General features: G+C 27.1%; 1 protein-coding gene across 3 annotated transcripts in view; it reads left to right on the top strand.

The window, feature by feature from the left end:
• The first annotated feature begins 10154 nt into the window (after positions 1 to 10154).
• Positions 10155 to 24628, top strand: part of LOC111041567 (annulin-like) — a 44940-nt gene continuing 30466 nt past the window's right edge. The window contains exons 1-2 of one of the 3 annotated variants that reach the window (XM_022325868.1): positions 10155 to 10728; positions 22296 to 22526. In XM_022325868.1, the coding sequence (XP_022181560.1) occupies positions 10611 to 10728; positions 22296 to 22526 (349 nt within the window). In that variant the 5' untranslated portion in view covers positions 10155 to 10610. Of the gene's footprint in view, positions 10729 to 16261; positions 16907 to 18355; positions 18899 to 22295; positions 22527 to 24628 lie in introns of those variants that run through there. The other 2 variants (XM_022325870.1, XM_022325869.1) reach the window with 2 other exon arrangements.

Here is a 24628-nt window from a genome sequence, read left to right on the forward strand (position 1 = left end):
TTGTATTCATATTTGTGTTATGGAAAGTCACCATACTTATAATAAATTATAATAAATTTGAAATTGATAATATCATAAACTTGTAGTATATTTTTGATTATTTAATAAGAAGTCCAAATGTGTTTTAAGGCTATTTTCTTAATACATAAATATAATAAAAGTATATATATATGGGCATGGAAGACTATTATTATTCTATATGTGTAAGTACATATAAAGAAATATTTTTGAAATATTTAAAACAAATATTGGGACAACTATTCTTTAAAATATTAACACGGTATTTAAAATTTACATTGTTACAATATTTATAGAAATATTTTTGAAATATTTAAAACAAATATTGGGTCAACAATGTTTTGAAATGCTACCAGGATATTTAAAATAAATGTTGATATAACAATGTTTTGAAATACTACCACGATATTTAAAATTAACGTTGATATAATAATTAAAGCAATATTGTTGAAATATTTTTTTTGAATAATTGTTACCATATTTTCTTAGCTGCCATGGGTTATTATGAAAACATTTAAAACGTATTTAAACAGTTTAGATAAAACCAAAGAAACACATTGTGGCGATCTTAATATTTCTTGGCAAATATGTTTAACATATTGTGAAAATATGAAATTGCTATCTGGGCTAGTTACGGCTCTGATACCTATGGTAGATACCCACAAATAACAAATAATAATTATAACAACTATTGTAATAAATCTCTACTTAAATAAAAATACTTTTAAGTGTTTATGTATATCACTTACATTCGCAATGTCCGCATACAATTTATTACGTTTACGAATAAACTTTTATCAAATACTTTAACCTTCTGCACTTCCGTTGGCAAAATACAATCTCTACAGTATTCCGCCATCGACTGTGTGAATATATCACAATAACTTGTCCCTGAATTATATGAAGAGGTGTTGTAGTTGCGGATATATTATGGTGATACGTGTCACTCCTGATGCAATTATACTAGATGCACTTTTTTATGCCACCCAACTTAAATAAATGCATTGTGCAAAACAATCAATGGTATGTAGTCCTTTTTTGGTAAAGACCTTCCATGAATAGTGTCAATGGGTGTGCCGCGTGCCACGTAAAAATCGAGAATAACAACTTATAGTACAGGACGGTCGTAATTCTAGATTGTATAACCTAAATATAGAAATAGTGTAACAAACAGAACCGATAAAATTGCAACGAAATTACAATATTACAAATTGCGATAAGAACAACTTATGACAAACCTTGTATTACATAATATAGTGTTAAGTTTGGACACAGTCATTAGACTATTTAGTTGTGATAAACTATAATAAAATATAAATATATAATGAGGTGGTTAAATATGTATTTTACTTAATAAATGTGCGCCATCATTATCTGCCATTGCTATAATATGTAAAAATCGGTCTAAAACTATGCAAACTGAAATCAAAGCGTTTCCACATTTTTCGAACAAATTGTATTTTTAAGAATTTTAACAGAGCAAAACCATTTTACTAATATACCCGTATCGAAATAACAATACATTCAATTAAAAATGTAATTTGTTTAAGAAGCTTAAAATTAGTTTAAATATTATGGATCATTCACTGTGTATAAAAGGTACAGGGGAATGTTTCAAGTCTCTGCGATTAATACATTTTTTAAATTAAGTACAACAAATTAACTGAACCATCTATTTGAGATGCGATGTAATTCAATAAAAGGTAACTCGGAGAAAACAAGAAAAAACTGTTTTTACGTTGCCAGATACATGGTTATTTCTCTTTCATACTGATTATTTTCAGTGGTAAAATTCAATACTTTTTTTTGCAATTGTTCACGTCATATGATACTTCTATCATTTGATAACACATTCCACTCAATATCTCAATTTGTGATATTTTGCGACTTATGTCGTTTCTCAAATAGGTGGTTCAACTAAACTCGTTTGAAGAAAAAAAGTTATTTTATATTTTCAATTATCCAATCTGGTAAAAATTTAAATTTAAAAAGCTTACAAAAAGATTTGTAATTACGTATTTTAATACATTTGAATAAGTAAATTATCGTAAGGAAAATTTATGAGGAACTTTGTATTACATTCTCAAACTTAAAGTATAAAAATTGAAAAAGTCATGCATTTTTACTACAAAATAATAATAACAGTTCGTTTTTCCACTGCAAAAATGATTGTTCCAGCGGATATGTGATGCTCCGACCACACTAATTTACCGTATCACACATTATGGAGATTACACTCTCATGTTCCGCCCATTTGCGACTCACTCAAAAATATATATTGTATTAACACCAACATTTTGTTTTTTGGAAAACTTAATTATAAAATAAATATTTACTATACTATAGTAACATTTTTTTTTTTCATTGATTAATTGCAATTTATTATATGATATGTATACATATTTTCAAGAATCGTATAGGTACTATGAAATAAATATACGGAACCCGATATTGAGTTTTTACATTTTTCAAACGCCCCAATCATATAGTTATCGATACTTCAAAACAGAATGATTCAGGTATACAGCCTCAGCGGAGAATGTTCAATTGGAAATTGATGCACCTGAGTGTACACTTTAACTGCTTATTGTTTATTAATTCATGATCGTATTGTAGAATATGTACCTTTTACTAGAGAAGTAAGAAAAATGCTGTAAATATAATTTAGAATTAGTTTATAACAAAACAAAAATGTATTTAATCATTGGTGTTCTTTAAATGAAATATTATTTTCGTAAAGTTTGATGAAAAAAAAATTGGTGTGTACAGTGTGCACGGTAAATATTTTTGTATGAGGCGCAAATAGGTAGACTGCAGTGAGTGTGTGATGCAGTAAATCTGCAGTGTCCTCTCAGCCGGACATTTCGGCTTGAATAAACATTTTTACTGTGGAAAAACGAACTGTGAACATACAAATACATACTTCCTACTTAATTTGTAAATAAAATGCTTATATAAATATTTGATATAACATATATTTAGAATATAAATTTCAAGTCTCTACTATTTTCATAATTTAAACAAAAAAAAAATTTTGATCTTGTCAACAACTTCAGTGAGTCGTAAATATCCTTTTCTCTCAACCGTTCTTGGTGAGTTTTCCCCTACTTCTGATCCACCTCCCCCCCCCCTTGAAAAAGTACCAACTACGTAAAAATTAATACCTGTAAGTTTTCTCTTACGAAAATTGCTTCTTTCAAAAAACATAAATCATACTACACTATTAGCACATCTCAAATAAAAAAATTATACTTAATGTTGAGTATTTTAATTTTGGATGTCCATTAAACGTAAACTATAAACAAAAAAATATAATATGAACTTATAGAAAAATATTGTTTTATTATTATTTCAAATTATCTACATACATGCATAAGTAATGCACATTATTCAAATTAATTCATGGTAAGTTCTAATCAAAATAAGTGGAGTATGCCTTTTATAATAAAATTATGTATTTCTCATATATGGCATAAAATTTAAACAGCCTTAAAAAATTCCCATTAGTTTTCAAAAGCGACGGAAAAAACAAGAATTTTTACGGAAACCCGGCTTTTGATGTTACTCTACAAAAAAATATCGTAGATACATGAAATTCTCACTGAATTTTTGTATTTCTGTTTTCTATACACCATAACATTTTCAAAATAGTTTGACTTGTTTTGAACTATTTATAATCGTATAACATTTTTGATTAATACTAGTTTTTTTTAAACTAATGTCGATAAAAAATTTTTCAAAAAACTTTAAAAAGTAATACATAGTTCCTCGTAAGTGGTTCATGGTGGAAGTTATAAAAAAACTTGAGCGTAAATCTACGATAATTTTTTTATAAGCGTATGAATTTGGATTTTAGACAAAAATAACGAAAAATTGCAAATTTTGCAAAAGTTAGAAATTCATAAAAATATTTCCTTTTATATCTAAGATCTTAAAATTTAGTATAAGATTCCTCAAATAGACTTAGGTAGCCATAAATAATATATAGAGTAATACTATATTTTAATTGATACCAAATCAAAAATGTATTAGGTAACATAAATGGCATAAGAAGTTACGTTATTAAGATACATATTTGATTTTTTTTCAAGCGAAGCTTGTGATGAATAGGGAGAGCCTGTAACGATATTATTATCACTATGGTAAACTTTTTAATTTTAAATCTAATTTATATATAGTTGTTGTTGTTTAATTTTAATAACAATAAAATATTATTCTTAATATCAAAGCGTTCAGTAAAAATATATCATAATATATGACTGTTATGCCTGCATTAGATTTATTTGAATTACATTAATTATTTTAAATGGCATTTAGCCAACACGTGAAAAACCTAAATTAAATGCTAGTTAAAGTATAAATAATTTTATTCAGTTCATAGAACACTCAGAAAATTACTTCTGCAGTTCAACAAAATTACGCATGGTTAGGGGTTCATTCGAAACATTGCAAATCTAACGGGTTTATTATTATTACATAGTTTACCGATATCATTATATTTCATGGGAAAATGTTGAGTTAAGTAACAAGATATAACGGCTTATATTATATGATTGGGAATAGTGTGAATAAATTTATAGTATATAAGATTTTAATTGAAATAGTTTTTTTTTAATTTTTGTGTCAATTGATTTTTAACAACATAGTATAATAGTTTTATTATTAATAATTTCTTTAAAAAAATTGTTTAGTCGACGTCATCATATAATTTTGCACTCGAGTTTTTAAATATATTTTTCGTCCATTTATTCTCTGTTCATATCTAGGTGTATATTGGTTACCCACATATTGTAATTTATTCCACTATCCACGGCATCATTGAATAGATCTTCAATATCATTATTTTGATAATGCGAACACGGTAGATAAGTAATAACAGTGATAATAAAAACCAACTACAAGCCTACAGGCTACAATACTATGGATAAAATAGGTACCCTGATTACTTGGTGTAATGGTGTACATTGGTATCTTCAAAAGTTTAAAAGGTGGAGCAGGGTATTCCGTCATAGGTGAATTGCCTACATGTGTTTTGAATGGTGGCCAATATATTTATATATTATAAATTATATTTTGATAAAAGTCCAAAACGAAAAAATAAATAAATCTTATAAATTATAGGATTCTGCCGTCAAAATGGACAAACTGTTATCGTCACTGTCAACATGTATTTTTGTGTTATGTTTATAAATATTTAAAAAATATCCCAAGTTTAAACCACAAAACGATAATTATTACGATAATAACGATTATTCTAAGTTGTCCTATACACGGATGATGGATAATAATATAATATTTCGATTTAAATTTTATGAAATGAAGTACCTACGAACTTATATTAAAATAATAAATCTATACATTAAGACATTATACCTTGGTGTATAATTGCAAGTAAGACTAACTAAAAGTTGACCATAATATTATATTGATAGGGGTTCCATCATTATGATCGTTTAAGGGTTACATAAACTTGAGTGAATTTTTTTTAAAGTGTAAGAAAATTATTAAAAAAAAAATCCAACTTAAGATAAAGTTTGTGGTCAATAACGTACTATTAATTACGACTTAGTTGTAATCGTGAATTGTATAGCAGTATAACGACACAAATTAAATACCGCAACTGACATGATGCTAAACCTGACATAAGAATTATTAACCCCTCTTCAATAATCCTTATATTTAGAAGGTATATAATAAAAATATAAAATACAATACTATTCATCTCAATAAATAAAAATGTAAGTAAATAAATTGTTAGTGTTAACCTACCCTTAACTGGGCATTTTAAAAACGGCCAAGAAACGCTAGAATAGTTGCCTCTCAGAATCGTTTTTCGTATACCATGATGTACATCATTGAACTCAAATTGAACTCATCCATTAGTGACCCACACGACACTCAGTATACAGCATTGCAGTACCCTCCTGCCCACATTTTATTATTTTAATTTAATTTTTTTTTTTTTTTGTGTAGAACTTGATAAATCATATTTAACAAACAATATAATATTTAGTTTTGAATGAAAATTAAATAAATGTTTGAAATAAAAACGTTGCTTCGGACTGTATTAAAATGTTGATAGTTGATGTATATGTATAAATATTATAAGGATCTTCCTAAGTAGGTATGTCGGTAATCTAGCCTCCAACTATTGGAAGGAAATTTTTTTTTTATCCTCGAAAAGATTTAACATTGATATACGTAATAATAAAAATAATTTGTAATCTTTCATTTTCAGTGATTTATTTTAATATACCTATTTATTAAGTGATCTATGGGCGTAAAATATATACACACATTTTTAAAATTCAATTTTGGCTTAGTTATATAAACGTTGATGGTTCTTTTATAATAAAAATTAATATTAATGAGTAAAATGAATAAACATATCGTGTGAAACATATCGTAACTTTTGTCTATAGTCCGATACCTAACAATATTTTTTACTCATCATCCTTAACAAACTCGTATACATACCATTTGTTTCAGTAGTATACAATATATTATTTGAATTAATTATTTTTTATTACCCATAATAAAATATCTATATAATATTAACAACTTGTTTATATTAAAAATGTTTTATTTATTAGGTATACTACAATTCTTTCAGTTAGGATATTTTTCCAGGTACTTCTATTTTACCGTCTACCGATATGGTATAACGAAAAATAATTCCATTATCTTCACGGAAACGGCAAGTAAAGGTATCATGCACGTCGTCGTATTAATCCCACGCGTCCGACGCCATACCCATACACACGATGCAGCAATGACGCCACATAGTTGACCCGTAGAGAAAATATAAGTGACGTAAATCTCAGTAACTATACAATTACAACTGGTCGCTATAATTGGAATAGACACAGACACTAACATTTTATAATTTTCAAAAGATTTTGGATTTCTTATTAAAAACATAAAAGATATCTTCGACTTTTTTAGTCTTATTTTAGATTTATGTTAGGCACATTGTTATATAGTAAAATATGTTATATATAAAGTTGTTCTAATATCAAATTATAAAAATCACAATTTTATTTATTCTTAAGAATGAATGTTTTTTATTTTACTATGTGTTTTTTTTGCCTGTGTACACGATAAGTAGTCGAAATAATGCTTTGATTTTCAACTTCAGTATCATTTCCAATAAAAACAGACATTTCTACGCAAAATCTGTTTTGGTTTTTGGTATAACTCTTATAAAAATTACAGTGGATACATGACATTTTCACTAAATGTTTATATCATCATTTTCTATACACCATAACATTTTCAAAATATTTTGATTTATGTATGTTGAAGTATTAATAGGCACATGAAATTTTCGACTTTTATTAGTTTTTTATAATTAATGTCTATTAAAAAGTTTTCCCTATGTCAAAAAACTTGAAAATGTAATACATGGTTTTTCGTAAGCTGCTGTTAGTGGAAACTACAAAAAAAAGAAAGTAAATTCACAATATTTTTATATGTGTGTCCGAAGTTCAAATTTCGGCAAAATTCTTAAAAATCACGAAAATTACAAATTTTGTTGAGTTAGAAATTCATTGAAATTTTCTTTATATATTTACGATTTCAAAATGTAGTATTAGATTCCTCCTCATATAGGCTTGTCTACCTATATCAAAAAAAAATTGTGTACTGGGAAATCAAATTAAATTTTTATGAAAGTAAAATCAAAAACCGCTCAGAATCTAAAAGTACTTAGTTATTGAGTATTCGATATCTTTTCAACTTGGAAAAATAGCCAAGTATGTGATATCATTGAAATTTAGAGACCTCATGAAGATATGACTATATGAGTATCCGTGAACGCTTAAACATTTTTTTTATATAAAAAATATTACTAATAAAAACTTAATATTACTTAAAATTATTATTATATTCTTCTTAATATTGCTTTTTAGCATATGTATATTTAATATTTAATTCCAAAATCCCACACATATGGAGTACTAAACTAATATCATAGTAAGTGTATTTTTTATTCATATTTAATCGGGGCAGGCATTATCGATATTATCAGACGTTTTTCTCCGAAATTTCAACAATGTATTATTTCTATAAGTTGTACCAAATTAAATCTAAATTGATCTAAATTGTTGAAAATTTCAAACATTGGGTATGCTTTTATTAGTTATTATTATTAAGCTAATATTTTCAACAAGCTCAATTCACAAAAATAGTAAAGGTACTAGACTAGACTAGACTAGTAAGGTAGTGAGTTCTGAGTTCTGACACAGACTAATATTACTCTGATTTCCGAACAACGATTAAGGATTTAAATAGATTTTGTATATTTATTTTATATTTTATCTTGTAAATATTGTCCTGTGAGCATAATATTATGGTTATGGTCTTCAACGCTCTGATTATAACGAGTCATATCTAGTTTTTTTATGTGTCTATGTATATGGTATGATATAGGTATCTATGTTATAACAGCCATTATAATAGTGACCTAGGTACTCGATGACAAGGTAGGTACACTCGAAACTTACTATGTCAACAGAGCGAATTCCCTAGTATTTTTTTATTCGTAGAAATGGCAAATAGTTATAGGTATCTGAAAAAGGGTTCTGATACCAAATTATACTAACTGTTCTTTTTATTTAAATATTTATTATTTTGATTTTGCACTTGCTTTAACTAATAAAAATAAATTATTTTACAACATACATAATAATACAAAACTGCTGATAAATATGATAATATTAAGTTAAGCTTCAATTTTATTTCATTGAAAATATAAAAATAATTAATATGCGGTATAGCAAAAATATATTGCTCGGTACTCGAATTATCTATATTATTTATCTAGCTCTGCCATTGTGTAAATTAACTAATAATTAATTGATCAGAATATTTATTAATATTTTCTGTCTTGTAAAACTAAAAACATAACGGAATCGACCTCTTAATTTCCTTGAATAACTGAATCACTCTTAATCACTTATAATATATCTTAAAAATCGTATTGAAAATTGAAAATAATTTAAAACTCTCCGTCTTACATTCATTAACATATTGGACAAAAATAGTAAATGCATTGTAATTTCGATTCTTCTTTAATTTTTTTTTGTCATGAATTGTTCAACTGTTATGTTAAGTAAATATATTCAATTTCAGTTATATCAGTAATGAATTCTTATTGAATTATGATTTTCTTGTTATACATTGGTATTAGTACTCACCAAGGTTCTATACACCTGACCACTGCTTAGCTGAGTATTCAATAAATACTATCTAACCAGCAGATACAGTGAAGATTTTAAAACTTAAAGTCCCCTGCATCGAAAGCGCTAAATCTTTGCACTATTCTGCTAAAAATTGTAATGTCAGTGAACTATATTTTAAAATTATAGGTAGGCACACCCCACATGCCACGACTACATTTTAAACCGTAAAGGCATATAATTTCTACAGTGAATTTTTTATTTATAAATTTTAACTATACAAGGCACTATAATATGTCTATTGTCTACATATATTTTATAGTATGTTAGATGTGCGTATACTGTATACCACACCAAGAAGCATGACGTAATAAGTATAGTTTATAGTTATTAGGTACTTATTATAAACCTCTGTACTAAAAATTGATACTATTTTTGCCGAGCACATTTTGAAATACTTGTTTAACAGTATTAAAATAACAGACTAAGCTTATAAACTTTGAGAAGGTGTATGGAAAAAAACCGAACAGACCTCGCACGCAATCTTTAATCATTTTTATACATCATCGTTAATCTGAATGATTAGCAGCTGTTGTAACAAACATATATTATTCACATCACGCTCCAGCTGAACAACTCGCCCGTCCCGCGCGATTAATGACAATTATTGTATAAGTCGCGTCGTCGCATGAGACGACCCACGAAAGCACGAACACACGGCGAATGTTTTCCGCAGCCGAGCAGTGGTGGCGGTCAAACGGAATTATTATTGGAGACCGTATGTGAGTGTGTGTTAGTACAAATACTATTTAAATACACACTCACACGGCGCTTGCAAGCGTAATAGTACACAATACACGCCTACAGTTTACGTGTACATATTACTGTGTGTATGCGTGTGTGTGATTTATATTTATATATATATAGAAAAGTATACACACATAGTAGTGTAAGTATACACTACACCAAGTAGGTAGCTAGCGGAGATGGCGGCTGTGGACAATCATTCGTCTATGAACCGCCGATAGTGAACGTTTGTTTTTTTGGATTTCCGATAAAGGATTATCATAATAATTTATTATTCAAACACTTATTTATACGCCCGTGGTATATATTATACTATACATAATATGTTTATATACATACATACGAGTAGTTGGGTATGCATATGTATATAAATGTACCTATATCTCATATTATTATAAACATAATACATACATACATAATATTTATTATACATTCACGCGGGCGTGTGAGAGTTTGAGTGCGTTCGTTTATCGCACTGAACACAACGGTGATCGATTTGTATATATTATAATATTATAAACTTAAAAAACATTCAGATAAGGTCGAGACGAAAGAAACAAAAAAAAAATTCCGCTGCCATTTTGAAACGCCCGATGACCGAGTATTATGACAGATTGTTTCGGACTATGTCGATTATTCGAACGGGAACACTCGAGTGGCAAGATGGGTAACGATCTGCCTAAACCGAATGAGAATTACGTAGTGGTACCGACCGGTGACAACAGTAAGTGTTCTCAAACAAATCATGTTATTTTATTTATTTTCTATTATATTAACCATTCAATAATTTTTAATAATGTTATTGTTTTATTTTGTGCAACTACAACCTACGAAAATATTGAACGTTACGCACACACGAACTGCCGTGGTCATTGATTAATTAATTTCCATTAACAAAATAACGATATATATTAGTATAAATGCAGAATGTTTTACATATAAATTAGAGTTCTTTGAAAAAAAATTAGCTTTATTTTAAATTCATAAAACTATACATCGTACTTAACCCGGCATATTTTAATTCTAAAATTATAAAGAAAAACAATTTGATTAAGTATTTGTTTTTATTTTTTATATTATATTAATTTGTAAATAAACATGCGATTCAATAATATTACATGTGAATACAATTTTATGAATTTAGCATTGTAAACATAATATACCTATAATGTATTGGTAGGTATATTTAAAAACATTTTTCGTAACAATCTATAATGATTTTTGAGTACTCACTTATTTTTTAACTTAAATTATTTTACCTCTGGTAGAATTTCTATTTAATTAATTGTTTTAGATCTTGAATAGTAATTACAACCCATGAGTTTTAATTAATATTTTGATGTAATGATCATATTTAGTTAGATTAAATGCTAGTGGTACTTAGGTACGATAATCATTTGGTATTGATTTGTATTTTATTTATTTAGGTACTATAATATTATAATATTACAATAATAGTGGCCGTCTTTGTTTGAAACACTATTTAAATAACACAAAATTATATATTTTCGACTTCCTCTCATTAACATGGTGTTTGCTAATATTTCATTAGGATTTAACTTTCATATAATTTTACGAAAAAATTATAGATTAACTTCGAAAAACGAAAGGAAAAATGAATGTATACATAATACTATATTTAAAAAAACATGTAATTAAAATATTAAATGAATATTAAATATTCTTAATACCTCGATGAACAGAATTAAAATATTAAATTTCAATTTCAATTCCATATAAACTATAATACGATACTCGTACAATACAATTGTGTTTAATTTGAGTAATTTGAAGCAATTTGAGTTTAATATTTTATAGGAAAAGTTTAAATACCTAACAAAAACGAATGATTTTACATTAATAACATTAAATTATACAGTTGTTGTTTCCTATTAGAAATGTGTTTTTCTGAAAGTTATAGGGATTGTTACCGTTTTTTTTATATTATTTTCAATTGTATACATGAGATAAGTGATTTTTCATTGAAAAGACCAATATCGAAATATTATACGATTTACGAGCATCACTGGGTCATCGTGGGATGAAATAACAACCGGTTTCGATTTAAAAACTGTATAAGTTGTCATCGCCGAAGGAGTATCTTGTCAACCTTGTCTCACTATAAGAATTTCTATTATGTACTTGCTTGGATGAAACAAGTCGTAAACCACTTCTCTTGACAAATTTCAAAATGTCTAATGTCTATGCTGTATTGCTGTAATTATTTTGAAAATGTCTTGAACGATAATTATTATTGTATTAATCTAACTAACGGATAATATAATTTGCTTAACGTCTCTTATTACTTTTTAAAATCTTATAATAAATTCTGATATTTATTTTACTCTAGCAAAAATTATTAGTAGTGTTTATGTAAGTTATTAAGTTATACGGATTTTACTCGTCTAACACGACTAAAAACATTCAGCATGAATGATTAATTATTTTTTCTTTTCAAATGCTTTTCAATCAAAATTAAATTTATTATACTTTTTATCAATTTATACTGATCAATATTTTAGTTTTTAATTTTTGAGATAAAAATATTATGCTAATAAGCCTCTAAGAAATAAGATTAAAAAAATATTCTTCTATTTAAAACTGTACCTATTAATATACGGGTATGTTTTCAATATTCACAAATTTATAATATCACTCATTAACAACTTTTTTTAAAAATTAAATAAAAATATTCATAATTTTACATACCTAAGCTGCGAAGAAATCATTTTGCAATGACCGATTCTTGCAGTGACCACTGTAAAATATTTCTGTTATTATAACGAATTTTCATTTTACAATATTAATGATACTATTATTTATTTTTTATTTGACGAATAGTGATTATAAAAATGTGCAAGGTTGTATCATATTATTAAATAATAAAATAATATTATGGGTAGTACCTACGTATTTCGTCTCTTTAGATTAATAAGTTTCCATTACTTACCAATATTGATCTCCGACAATGAATATCGATATAACAGGTTAATAATAATTTAGTAATTTATGGCGGTAAGTAGGTGTTATTCACAATTTGGCTAATTTGGTCATCAATTGTATTTAAATATAAACTTACTGTGCACAATTTACGACCAAAGCGAATTTTACAAAACTTTTAATTACTATAAGGAAAAAATATGGCCAAATATTTAGGTTCTTAAGAAACATTTTAATAACGATAATTTCTGAATAAAGAGTTTATACCTGCCATAATAATAATCACAAGTTCACTGCTCCTTTTACAGCTTCAGACCTACTATTATGTCGTTCATTTAATGTACTTATTTACGTTAATTCAGTATTATTTTATAATATTATCATTTGCTGGCAACCTTAAAATTTTAGAAAACCCTGTTTCACATTATTTCAAACTTAAATAATCAGAACAAATAGAACTCAAAATTAAAACTAAAAAAAATTTAAAAATTTAATTTTACTTAAAATACAAAGGTTACAGATCATAAAATATAGTATTGCAGTAAACACTAACAGATACATCATACATACCTACACATAATTATTAATTAGGAACTAATGAACTTGGTAGTTGGTGTCCATATGTATACCTATACATATATAACGGCAAAAATAGAAAAGGAGTGCATGTGGTGCACCGTATATGTGGCTGTGTACATGTATATTATTTAGATAACGTTACATTTATGGAAATGTGAAATAAGGGTATGAAAATATTTAATTTATTTCAAAAAAGGTAACCAAACTTCGTTAATATTGAAATAATATGATATTTTATTATGATTAAAGCATGTAAAAATATTATGTTTAATAGCTAAAACAGTGTACCTATAGTTCCTGTGGAAAGGTTTAAATTAATTGCCGATAAACTCGTTTTACTATCTCGAACCATTTTAATGTAATGAATGAAAAAAAAGGAAATCAATAGAAAACTATGTTTATCTTGCACTATTTGCATTATATATACAAGTAGTAAGTACCTATACACACATTTTATCATGATAATTAACTAAAAAAATATTAAAATATGAATACAACTAATAGTGAAATACTTGTAATATTAAAAAAAATTATTATAGGTGTACACAGCATTACAGCGAAGTGCATGTATAGGTACTGTATTAAATAAGTACCTATCAGTTTCATCAAAAATTTTGGTTCATTCGTAGGGCTTTAAATTGTATATTCCCAAAGAAAATATATAGCCCATGATTTTGAACTATAGCAAACTATTTGAATAATAATAAATACTCCATACTCGAACCCATTGGACATTATTGATGTCTGTAGCTTGTAAACATATCATCCCATGAATAAAATGCGTCAGATATTGAAATATATAGAGTGACGTATGTATATTGTATATATTACACAAACAATATTATAGTCTGTAGAAGGGCAACTTTTTTAAAATCTAAATGTAAATTATTTTATGGATTTCTGTCCGTAGGATTAGCATATTCAAATCGATTACCGTATATTTAGATCGCGATAACGTAGGTAGTCTATACGTAGGGCTTTTGAATTTTCTATAAAAACATTTTATCTACCATACTATAACATTGCATATTACTTCTTATCAATTTATTCACTTTTACCTTTTTAAATAGTATTTGATAGGTCATACCACATTATACTATACATATTTTCAAGTGATTGTTTTGTTATATCAATATTCATTATGGAATATTAGTGTATTGTAGTATATTGTATATATAATGATTTTATGAATGACACGAATAATTTCGTGTGCAGTTAACAGTTGTACACTTGCATATATAACCTAACCTAACGCTGTAATACACTCATACAGCTTATACTTACACAAATATGCACTGACGCACACTTTCTACTATAAGCAAACCTGGGCAAGTAAATGACAGTTTTTAACTGAGTTTAGTTGATAGAAAATATTTTTAAATTTTTAAAGTTAATAGTTATCCTATTTTTTTTAAACTCGGTGGAGTTAAAAGTTATACGGAAACTTACATTTAACTATTTCATTAAGTTAGGAGGACGTTACACGCTCATATGTTGTCTCTGTTTTACAAATGTGCAGTACCTAGATCAAAAACTGTTTTTCGAGGGATAGAAGCACTCAGGCTACATAGTTAAGACTTAAAATATACAATATAGCTGAGAACATTATCTCTGAAATATCTTTTTTATTCTTAGATATCACTTACACGAAAAAAACTTCTTATTGTTTCATAATTCATGATATTTGTGTTTTTCAAAAACTATATTTCACAGCCAAAGTTCTCCTTTTTATGAGGTAAGAATTAAGTTTCTTAGTTATGACTGTAACCTTAACGGTTTTTTCCTACGCAAAAAAAGTGTTTGCTATGTTTTACATTCGTAAGACGGATACCACACATGTATCGTCTTAAGTTATTATTTTTTATTTTTTTAATATATAAATAGGTAGTAATATGGTTTAAAATAATAAAAAGTAAATGTTTGTGTAATATGCTAATATGTATAATTTATAATGATTTTATTATATTTAAAATTTAATTATTTATAATTTAACGTATTTTGGATTTGATTAAAAGCAATGTATGCATTATTTATTAATTTTATATCAATAGAAATCAATTAAGTTAAAATTAAGTTAATGAAAATTAAATTAAAAAAGTTATGTTAAAAATAACTTAACTTTAACTTCGTAACTCGTGTATGTCCAAGCTTTCTATACTAAGTAATGGAAAAATCAAAAACATATTTAGTATCTTAATACAAAATTACAAAACACAATTTTTTTTCAATTTTCCATTTTATGCAGTGCAATTATATAACTTTGTTTTATTACATTTCCTATATGTGTTGTTTATTTGAAGTTTTATTATTCTTGTTAAAAAATATATTACAAATAAATAATATCCTCGATCCAATTAACTTAAACGATTTACAACCCAAATACAAGAATAATATTACAATTCAATGTGTTCATACAAAATTAACGATGATACATTATTGTGAGTTAAATAAAAATCACAATAGGTCAACCCAACGATAAACCCAATATAATGTCGGATGAATTAAAACATTATTATCACACAAATCGACTCCAGCTCCGATTAATAATTATTATTTATTTTAAACTAGTACACTGTATTATTATGAAATATATACATATATATACATAATTATTAATGCATCATATGAATAGATTAAAACAATTGTATGTATTATTAAATTAAATTTTATGATTCAAAAATGAATTAATTTGTTACAACATGATAACATGTTAAAAACAAAACCCTGTAAGTGTTATTAAAATCTTATGTGATGAGAAAATATTAAGAGATTAATGTAGCTACTTATAACGTTATATTATAACAGTATAAAATAATTATAATATTGGACTTATGCAGAAATAATTATTTTATTTGAATGGCAACATGCGCCGTCATAGTTACTACGTTTTTCTAATCGCAATATCGTCAAAAGCAAAACCATTAATTTATAATACTATATAAACGTTTTGAACTGTTCTAAGATATGAAATTAAATATGTACAACATAATATTACAATAAAAATGTACATTACACGTAATAATAATAATAATATGTAGTCCGAATAAAACTATAATGGTATCTTATTATTGAGATGTTCGATTTGAAAAATGTCGATACCGCGGTCGATGTGCTGTTATTTTATGCTCGGAACAAAGAATGAATCAAATACAACTTTGCTACTAAATGTCAAACACATTTCGTTCATTTTTATACGGGATGGACGAGACCATTTCACAACTCCACGACTGGCCGTGAAATGTATAATAATTTGTTATAGGTACCAATTAGTAGCCCGTTTTGTCTCAGGTTGGAAAACAATCCGTGTCGATACTGAAGATTAATATTGGTAGAGAAAGTATACCGATTGGAATGGACACAAGGTGTTTATTGGGTTTATAAAGGTACAGAAATGTCAAATTGTTTTAATTTCTAAAATGTTGTATACTCGTATACGTGACAACAAGACTGACAACCACGTCTTTATTGTTGATATATTATGATTTATGACGCTACTGTGAAATCCGTTGAAACATAAAGTGCGTAGAATTCAAATACTTATAATAATATTACAAGTTGGAGAAAAAAGAGATAAAATCCATGAGTCATTCATACGGCCATAGACGTGGTTATAAAACCACTAAACCCTATACCAAGGAGACCGGTCCGATTTATCCAAATAAAGAAACTTTGTATATTTTTAAGCCCTTAAAAATAAAACCAACAAAAATCGGTAACATTAGCAGTAAGAAAATTAAAGTCATAAGTTCTATCTTCTACATTACTTAGGTATAAATAATGTTGAACTGGCAGTCTGCTCGATTTTTATACTATCTTGAAAGAAACCGTCAAATAACTTAAATAATTAAAAAAATACAATTCACTTAAAATTAAAAATAAACTAATACTATGCAAATGACAATTACAATATAATGTAGTATATTTAGGAAAACAAAAAAATGTCAAAAACTTTAGTCAGCAATCATCAGTTATCAAAAAAGTCTTGGTGGATGCCTTCATTTGTCTAAAGTTGTAACAACAATAACTTATACTATAGCCATCGATTTGTAATTTGTATTTATAATATGTCAATTAACAAGGCTTTAATGAACAATACACTACTAACTAAAATAAAAAGTGCAAGGAGAGATAGACACCCTTAACACAAAACCATTGGTCCAAACCGCGTCATATCCTTGAGGTACCTAATAATTATAATATTATTTTAAAAAGTATTGTATAGCACATACGTATTAAGTATTGTATTATACACGATGTTTTTAGCAAAAAATAGTTCAACTTTCATCTTACCACCTACCTATTACCTACTAATACAATTATAAATATAAATAATAAAATATCTATAGAAATAGAGGTTGACATACCATTTCCACTTAGACTCGTTTTCCATATGCAATGATTTCTAATCAAATTTAAATATAATACATTCATTACAGTAACCTATGCTTAATAACGATATGTATAGGTACTTGAAACCTACTATGTAGCAGAGCAATTTCCCCGATTTTTCGTTTTAATATTTAGTATATAATATTTGGAGTCACTTCGGTATTTAAGTCTATAACTGTATTTTTTGAAAACCAGTCGAACCTTATCATCTATGATCTCCCAATTCCTACTCAATTATTTTAATTATGCATTGAAGTTGTATTCTCAGTGTTGCTATACTTTTGTAGGTACTATTATTAACTTTTTCTATGGACATTGTATAAAAATATTTTTATTAATAACACGTTGTATTTTTACTATACTTATCTATGCCTAAAATATGTTAAAAGCATATTATTATTTTGTTTAGTCTCGTGTGGGTGACAACTAAAAATTATAGTGTACTTACTGGTATTTACTATGTTGTTTCGTTTTTATAACCATAATCTACTTACAAAAGCTGTGTAATATTTAAAAATAAGTGTTTAATAGGTATAAACAAATAAAGTGAAACGTGTAGAACACGGTATATGCAATACCTATCTACTTATATAGTTAAACATTATTCTTATGACTTGTGACCGCCGAGCAATCGCTCTAAGCGGGGTGGGCCGCAAGATTATTATGACATGTGGGTGGCTACCTAAAATATCTTGCTAATATTAAAACTTTTTTTATAAAATAAATAATAATATAATATGGAAAACTGTTCAAATTAATGTCGATTCAGACTCTTCAGGAATCAGGATTTAAAAATATTAATAATTATCTTCAAATTTCCAAGAATTTAGTATACCTGCAGGTTGGTATTTTGGAAAAAATTGATAAATACATCATAGTTAGAAGTTTGGCCGATAAATTTTTTAATTTTGCTGGAAAATGGTCAAGGATCAAGTATATCAATAACGCAAATAACCAGGATGCTAACGAAGTATAAGTTAATAAAGGTAAATTTATAAACTGAATATGTTAAGTATAATGTTTTATAAACATACAATTTATATACTATGGCTTATTTTCATTTTTGTATGGCCTACTTACGCATTTTAACAATATAAGTAGGTAGTAACTAAAATATGAAACAACATTTTCAGAACTAAAATAAGTTTTCGACAGAGTGTATAACACGTTTAATGGAGACAAATCGGATATAATATTGTTAATGAACATTTAAAAGTAATTTAGTAGCTATAGCAATATAGAACTATCTAGATTCTAGTTTCTACAACCGTTGAGCTTATATCTTATAGGGCGTACATTATAAGTAGGTACTTGTATATTTTATATTTATACACATATATATATATAACTAGCTGATAATTGTTACATGCACCAGAAAATATTGAAAATAGAAAAGTGTAGATACTATTTGTCATTTGTGTAAGTCTTCATGGATTATCTTGAAATTAAAATCAAAACTATATATGAGTATTATATTTTATAAAATCAATAAAATAAGTCTATCAAAGCAGAAGTCAAAGTAGGCAACCAACATAAAATGTAAGATGAAGTTTTAAGTTTAGCAATTCAAAATTCCATGGTTCTGTAAAAATAATAATAATAAGTCATACTAAAATTAAAATATTAACATCATAAACTAATGTTGCTCGGAATTAACATACGTCTTTAGTAAATAACGTTGTAACTATATTTCTAGGCATGTTTTATTGGGACATACTTAATATAACAAGGGATACACTTTTACTTTTTATCTATGAAATCCATGGCTATTTATTGTTGTATACATATCTCAAAATTTCGGTTGATATTAGTTTGTATAGCGTAAATTCGTGTTGCCGACATGTCATGACCATAATTATTATTTTTATATCTTGTTATCGAGTGTTACGAAACGTTAAGCACAACGCGCTTCGCTCTAACACGTATTTTTAGACTTTAAGTACTTGTATAATAATATAGTACGCTAATTTTATACATAAAAAAATCTACCGTGAACAGTATAAAGAACCACCCACTCACTACGGTATTACACGCGCACGTGGTCCATAAGCCGAGAACGATAATTCAGTGTATTTTTAGAGTCTCCGAATTATATTACGCTACAGTCATAATAATAATTATAATATTATGCGATTGCAAAATGGGACGTTGAGATTTTATCCTACTTTATTAGTTATAATATGTCATGTCACGTGTGTGTATAATACATTAATACCTACAATATACATATTATATATATTTCGTCAAATTATTTTGTAGAACCTATTTCTTAACTACCCATAGTCGTATACTTTGATATTTTTATCCCTCACCCCTACTAAATCAAGTATTACACAGAATAAACATTGTTTGACATAATATACCGGCTCCAAATAATATAGTAACAAAACTGAGTAATAACAAAAACTTTATCATCACAATCCAAAAACGGGTCAGTCTAAATTGTTTTTAAATTTAAAAATACAGACATTGTTTTGTTTTATAAATTATTGTTGTTCCTGTGTGAAATAATGACTGGCAGAATATTATTTTAAAGTGTATTGTTATTAATTAATATATTATTATTATTATCATTAATTATATAACTTTACAATTTAAATTAGTCTAGTTAGTAGATTTTAAATATATGGACAGATAAAGTAAATATATTTTTTTTATGTCTATAATACCATTTTGCATAATAATGTACCTATACGATTAATAACCGTCGAATAATCTCAATATTTCTACGTGGATTGATTTACCTATTGGATGCAAAATTACTATAATTGTATACAATTATAAAAAGATTTTTAACCATTCAAATGTTTTCCCTCAATTAAATTTTTAATGGTATAGGTCTGTTATATTGAAATATGTGTGTATTCGGGCTGGGGTGGCAGTGACAGGAATAGGAGAACAGATCTCGTTCATGATATTTTTTGATTTTTCTATTATATGAACACTTAGTTCTATGCCCTGTATATAAAACTCTCGGGACGACTTCGAGATGGGTGCTTAGTTTTTTTTGTACACGTGTGAAATTGTGTGGATACGCCTACGCCGGCAGCCGGCCCACTAATCGCGAGCCCTCCGGAGCATAAAAGATCATAGTCGTCATTATCATGTGCAGCGGCGGCGGCGACGACGGCGATTAGATGTAGGTAATGTTGTCGTAATCGTCATCATCGTCATCGCCGTCGTCGTCGTTGTTGTTGTTTACACGCATCTTATGCAATTTCGTCCTACTCACTGTATCATAATATCCGGTGGCCGGTGCATATGACGTAGGTACGCTTATATTTTAATTGTGCACTATTATAATATACAACTATGCCTACGAGAATACTACCTATATTATATACGTTGTATGGTATACGAAAATCACGGGTACGAGAGAAAATAATTTTCATAATAGATTTTTCGTTTTCAATTCTCTCTTGTAGACAAAATCGTAAAATAAAAAAAAACATTTTGTAACAGTAAAGTAGTACCTAGGTATCTGATATTTTGAAATGTGGCCACACTTGAAGCTTGTACATCTACTCATATTATTATTTACTATAAAGCCTGCTTAACCTGGAATCTGGGTTATACTATGAAAAATAAAAATGTAAAATTTGTACATTAACATATACAATATACGTAGAATACAGAATCCAGAATATTTGAAAAAACTAATAAAACTACTTTTATTTGTACCCTCTTTTCAAAGGATGCCGTAATGTTTTTGTATAGGTACTTAAATAATTAATATTCATTTTGATTTAAATATTAATTTTTAATACATTATTTTAGGAATTTTGAATATTTTACATAAATATTTTCAATCCAAGATATTTTTCTAACATATAACATTAAACGAATATAAAATAGGAAAGAAACGGGTATACTTTTATAATAGGACAGAAGAACGTCCCCTTGGAATTTTCTATATTCAATAGATACCTACCTAGTAGGTACACAGTAGTAGGATCATACCTATATTTGTATTTATTCTTCAACGACATAATGAGTACATTGAGTATATTCGTAGTCCCTAGTAAAGTAGTAGTTATAGTGTACACATAGTTATTTTAGAATAAGTTTACACATAAAGGTATAAAAAAATAGAAAGATTTTAATTAACTTTTATCGAACTTTGGTTTCTCAATTCTTATATTGTGGTAGTATAATTCATGGGTAAACATAATATGTAAGTGCATTAATAACAACACAACTAACACGAATTATTTATAATTAGATATAGCTAAGTATATTTTGTTTCGTCTGAAAAAATATTATAATTTATAATTATATATTTTCAATTCAAATTTTGTCCACGATTTTTATCCACCAGCCTCAATATATATTACAATAATTATCTTATAAATTATTAATTAAAATGTTTATTTTATTTTGCAGTGATTCGCCGATCACCAAACACGACTGATATGGGTCCATTAAATCTAGAATGGATTAACTACTGCTTTGTAAAAAACGGACAAAAGCACAGGACCGATAAGTATTATTGTATGTACGAAAGGAATCCAACTTTAGTCGTACGCAGAGGACTTCCAATTTGCTTTTACTTGAAATTCGACCGAGAATTTGACATGGCTAATGACAGTGTGTCGTTTATGTTCAAATTGGCTGGTAATAACCAATAACTTTATTATACCTAATGTAATATAGCCATATATATTTGGCGTATTATTTTTTAAGCTGGGTACAGGCATTTTTGGTAGTACCCAAGGTTGCAAAATACAAGAGCAAATATAACCATACCGAAGAACGATAATAGTGTTAAAATAATGTTGTACAGTTAAATAGGTATTTTCAATGGACATAAGTAAAAAGCTAAAAACAATAGAAAATGGATAAATTACGCAATTGTCCTCGTCCAATACCACGATACATGCATTATGCATGTTGTATTATTGCATAAGGATTATGTTAACCAATTCTGAAGCAGGCTCGAATAATTTTGAAAACTATACTAATCCCAGACAAAAAAAATCTCAGTTTATGCCTTTATTATTGTGTTTAGTGATCGAAAATGACAATCATGAAATATGTATATTAAGATTTAGCAATAAAAAAATTAAAAATAATATTTACAATGGCAAGCTGCAAGCACTGCGATTTCTGTATAATACCAAGGTAGTAATATGTTCTAAATAAAACCATTCACAATGCATTATTATTTATTAATAACTGTGGGAAACATAGGAACAACATAGGAAATGCGTCCAACTCGTTGAGTAGGTGTTTTTGACCTAATACAATAAGCCTGTTTCCCTGTTTTAATTGCATAATAATAGCGGTGTATTATATTATATTAATTATTGATATAATATTATATTAACGACAACCGAATCCCACGTGGCACGGGCACCGTGATACTGTAAAAATGAATAGTATGTGTGTAGTACGCGTTGCACATTATGCATTTAAAATAATATAGTAGGTGCACACAATGCAAGTATGCATGGGTGGTCATTGAAAAATACAAGGTGACGGTTATTTGATATAGTTTTCTTCTTTTGTGTTTCATCCTTATCCCAGTTGTATTATTTCTAATTTTTTTCTCGGTCACTTATTCGGCGGGCCTCGCAAGTCTGTTATAAAATAATATTCTCAGGAAAAAAAATCGTTTATTCGACATAGTTCTTAGAACAAATATCATATATGTCAATAAAGTATGTTATAAATATTTAAACACATTTATCAACCTATAATTTATTAATTCGAGATTGAATTTGGATGAAAATAATATTTACAGTTTTCCACATATTCAATGAAATCTACCTAAGGTACAAAAATCGTAATAATGTACCTATTATAATAAGAATACACTAATTAAATTTGAAGAGTTTTAGTAAAACAAAATTTATGTTTGATAGCTATATTTTAAGTATGTGGGAAATTGATCAATGTAATGTTTTAAAATGTTCAAAATGCTGGTTTGTTTAATAAGCAAGTGGGTCATTGTTCATTTTGAACATCAAATCTTAAATATTCACAGATAAGATAGTTTCCACTTTATAAAGGTACCTATACATTATTTACTATTACAATTAAAATTTATAACAGTTCTTATATTTTTACTACCGTCTTATAACATGTTAAGTTTGATACACAACGTATCTCTATTGGTTATAAATGACAATATTTTAGACTTAATTTTCTGGGGATTTGATATACATTTACATTTAACACATTTTGTACCTCACTATTAATCTTTTATTGTCTGATCCAAATTGTTTTGCTATTGTGAAAGAAAAATGTTCAATATATTACTAAAGTATTCATACATCGCCTTGATCATAACAGCTAGTCAAATATTAATATTTAATTTTATTATTGTACCATTTCTAAAATGTAGTATAGGAATTGTTAAAAATGATATAGAATTGATATAAATTCCTTCATAGGACAAATTGTTTCACAATATCTTTTGTTCTTAACAGTGCCTAATTATAATCATTGCCAATTTGGCAGTAATGTATAGGTATATACCACTACAGGACATGTGTTCACATTATAATGAATACGCATTAGCTAATTATAATTAGTAAAACTAATACAATTCACCTTAAGACATTTAATACATACCGCCATTACATAGAGTTGACAACAGATGTATTTTAATATTTTTCTACTATTCTTTTACCTGAAAAACACATTTATTAGTATTTTAGATACTTTTAATTTTGAGTAATCCCACATGATGCCTATAGTCAGTGAATAATACT

This window comes from Myzus persicae, unplaced genomic scaffold (genome assembly GCF_001856785.1).
Source record: "Myzus persicae strain clone G006 unplaced genomic scaffold, MPER_G0061.0, whole genome shotgun sequence".
In the NCBI taxonomy this organism is placed as follows: domain Eukaryota; kingdom Metazoa; phylum Arthropoda; class Insecta; order Hemiptera; family Aphididae; genus Myzus; species Myzus persicae.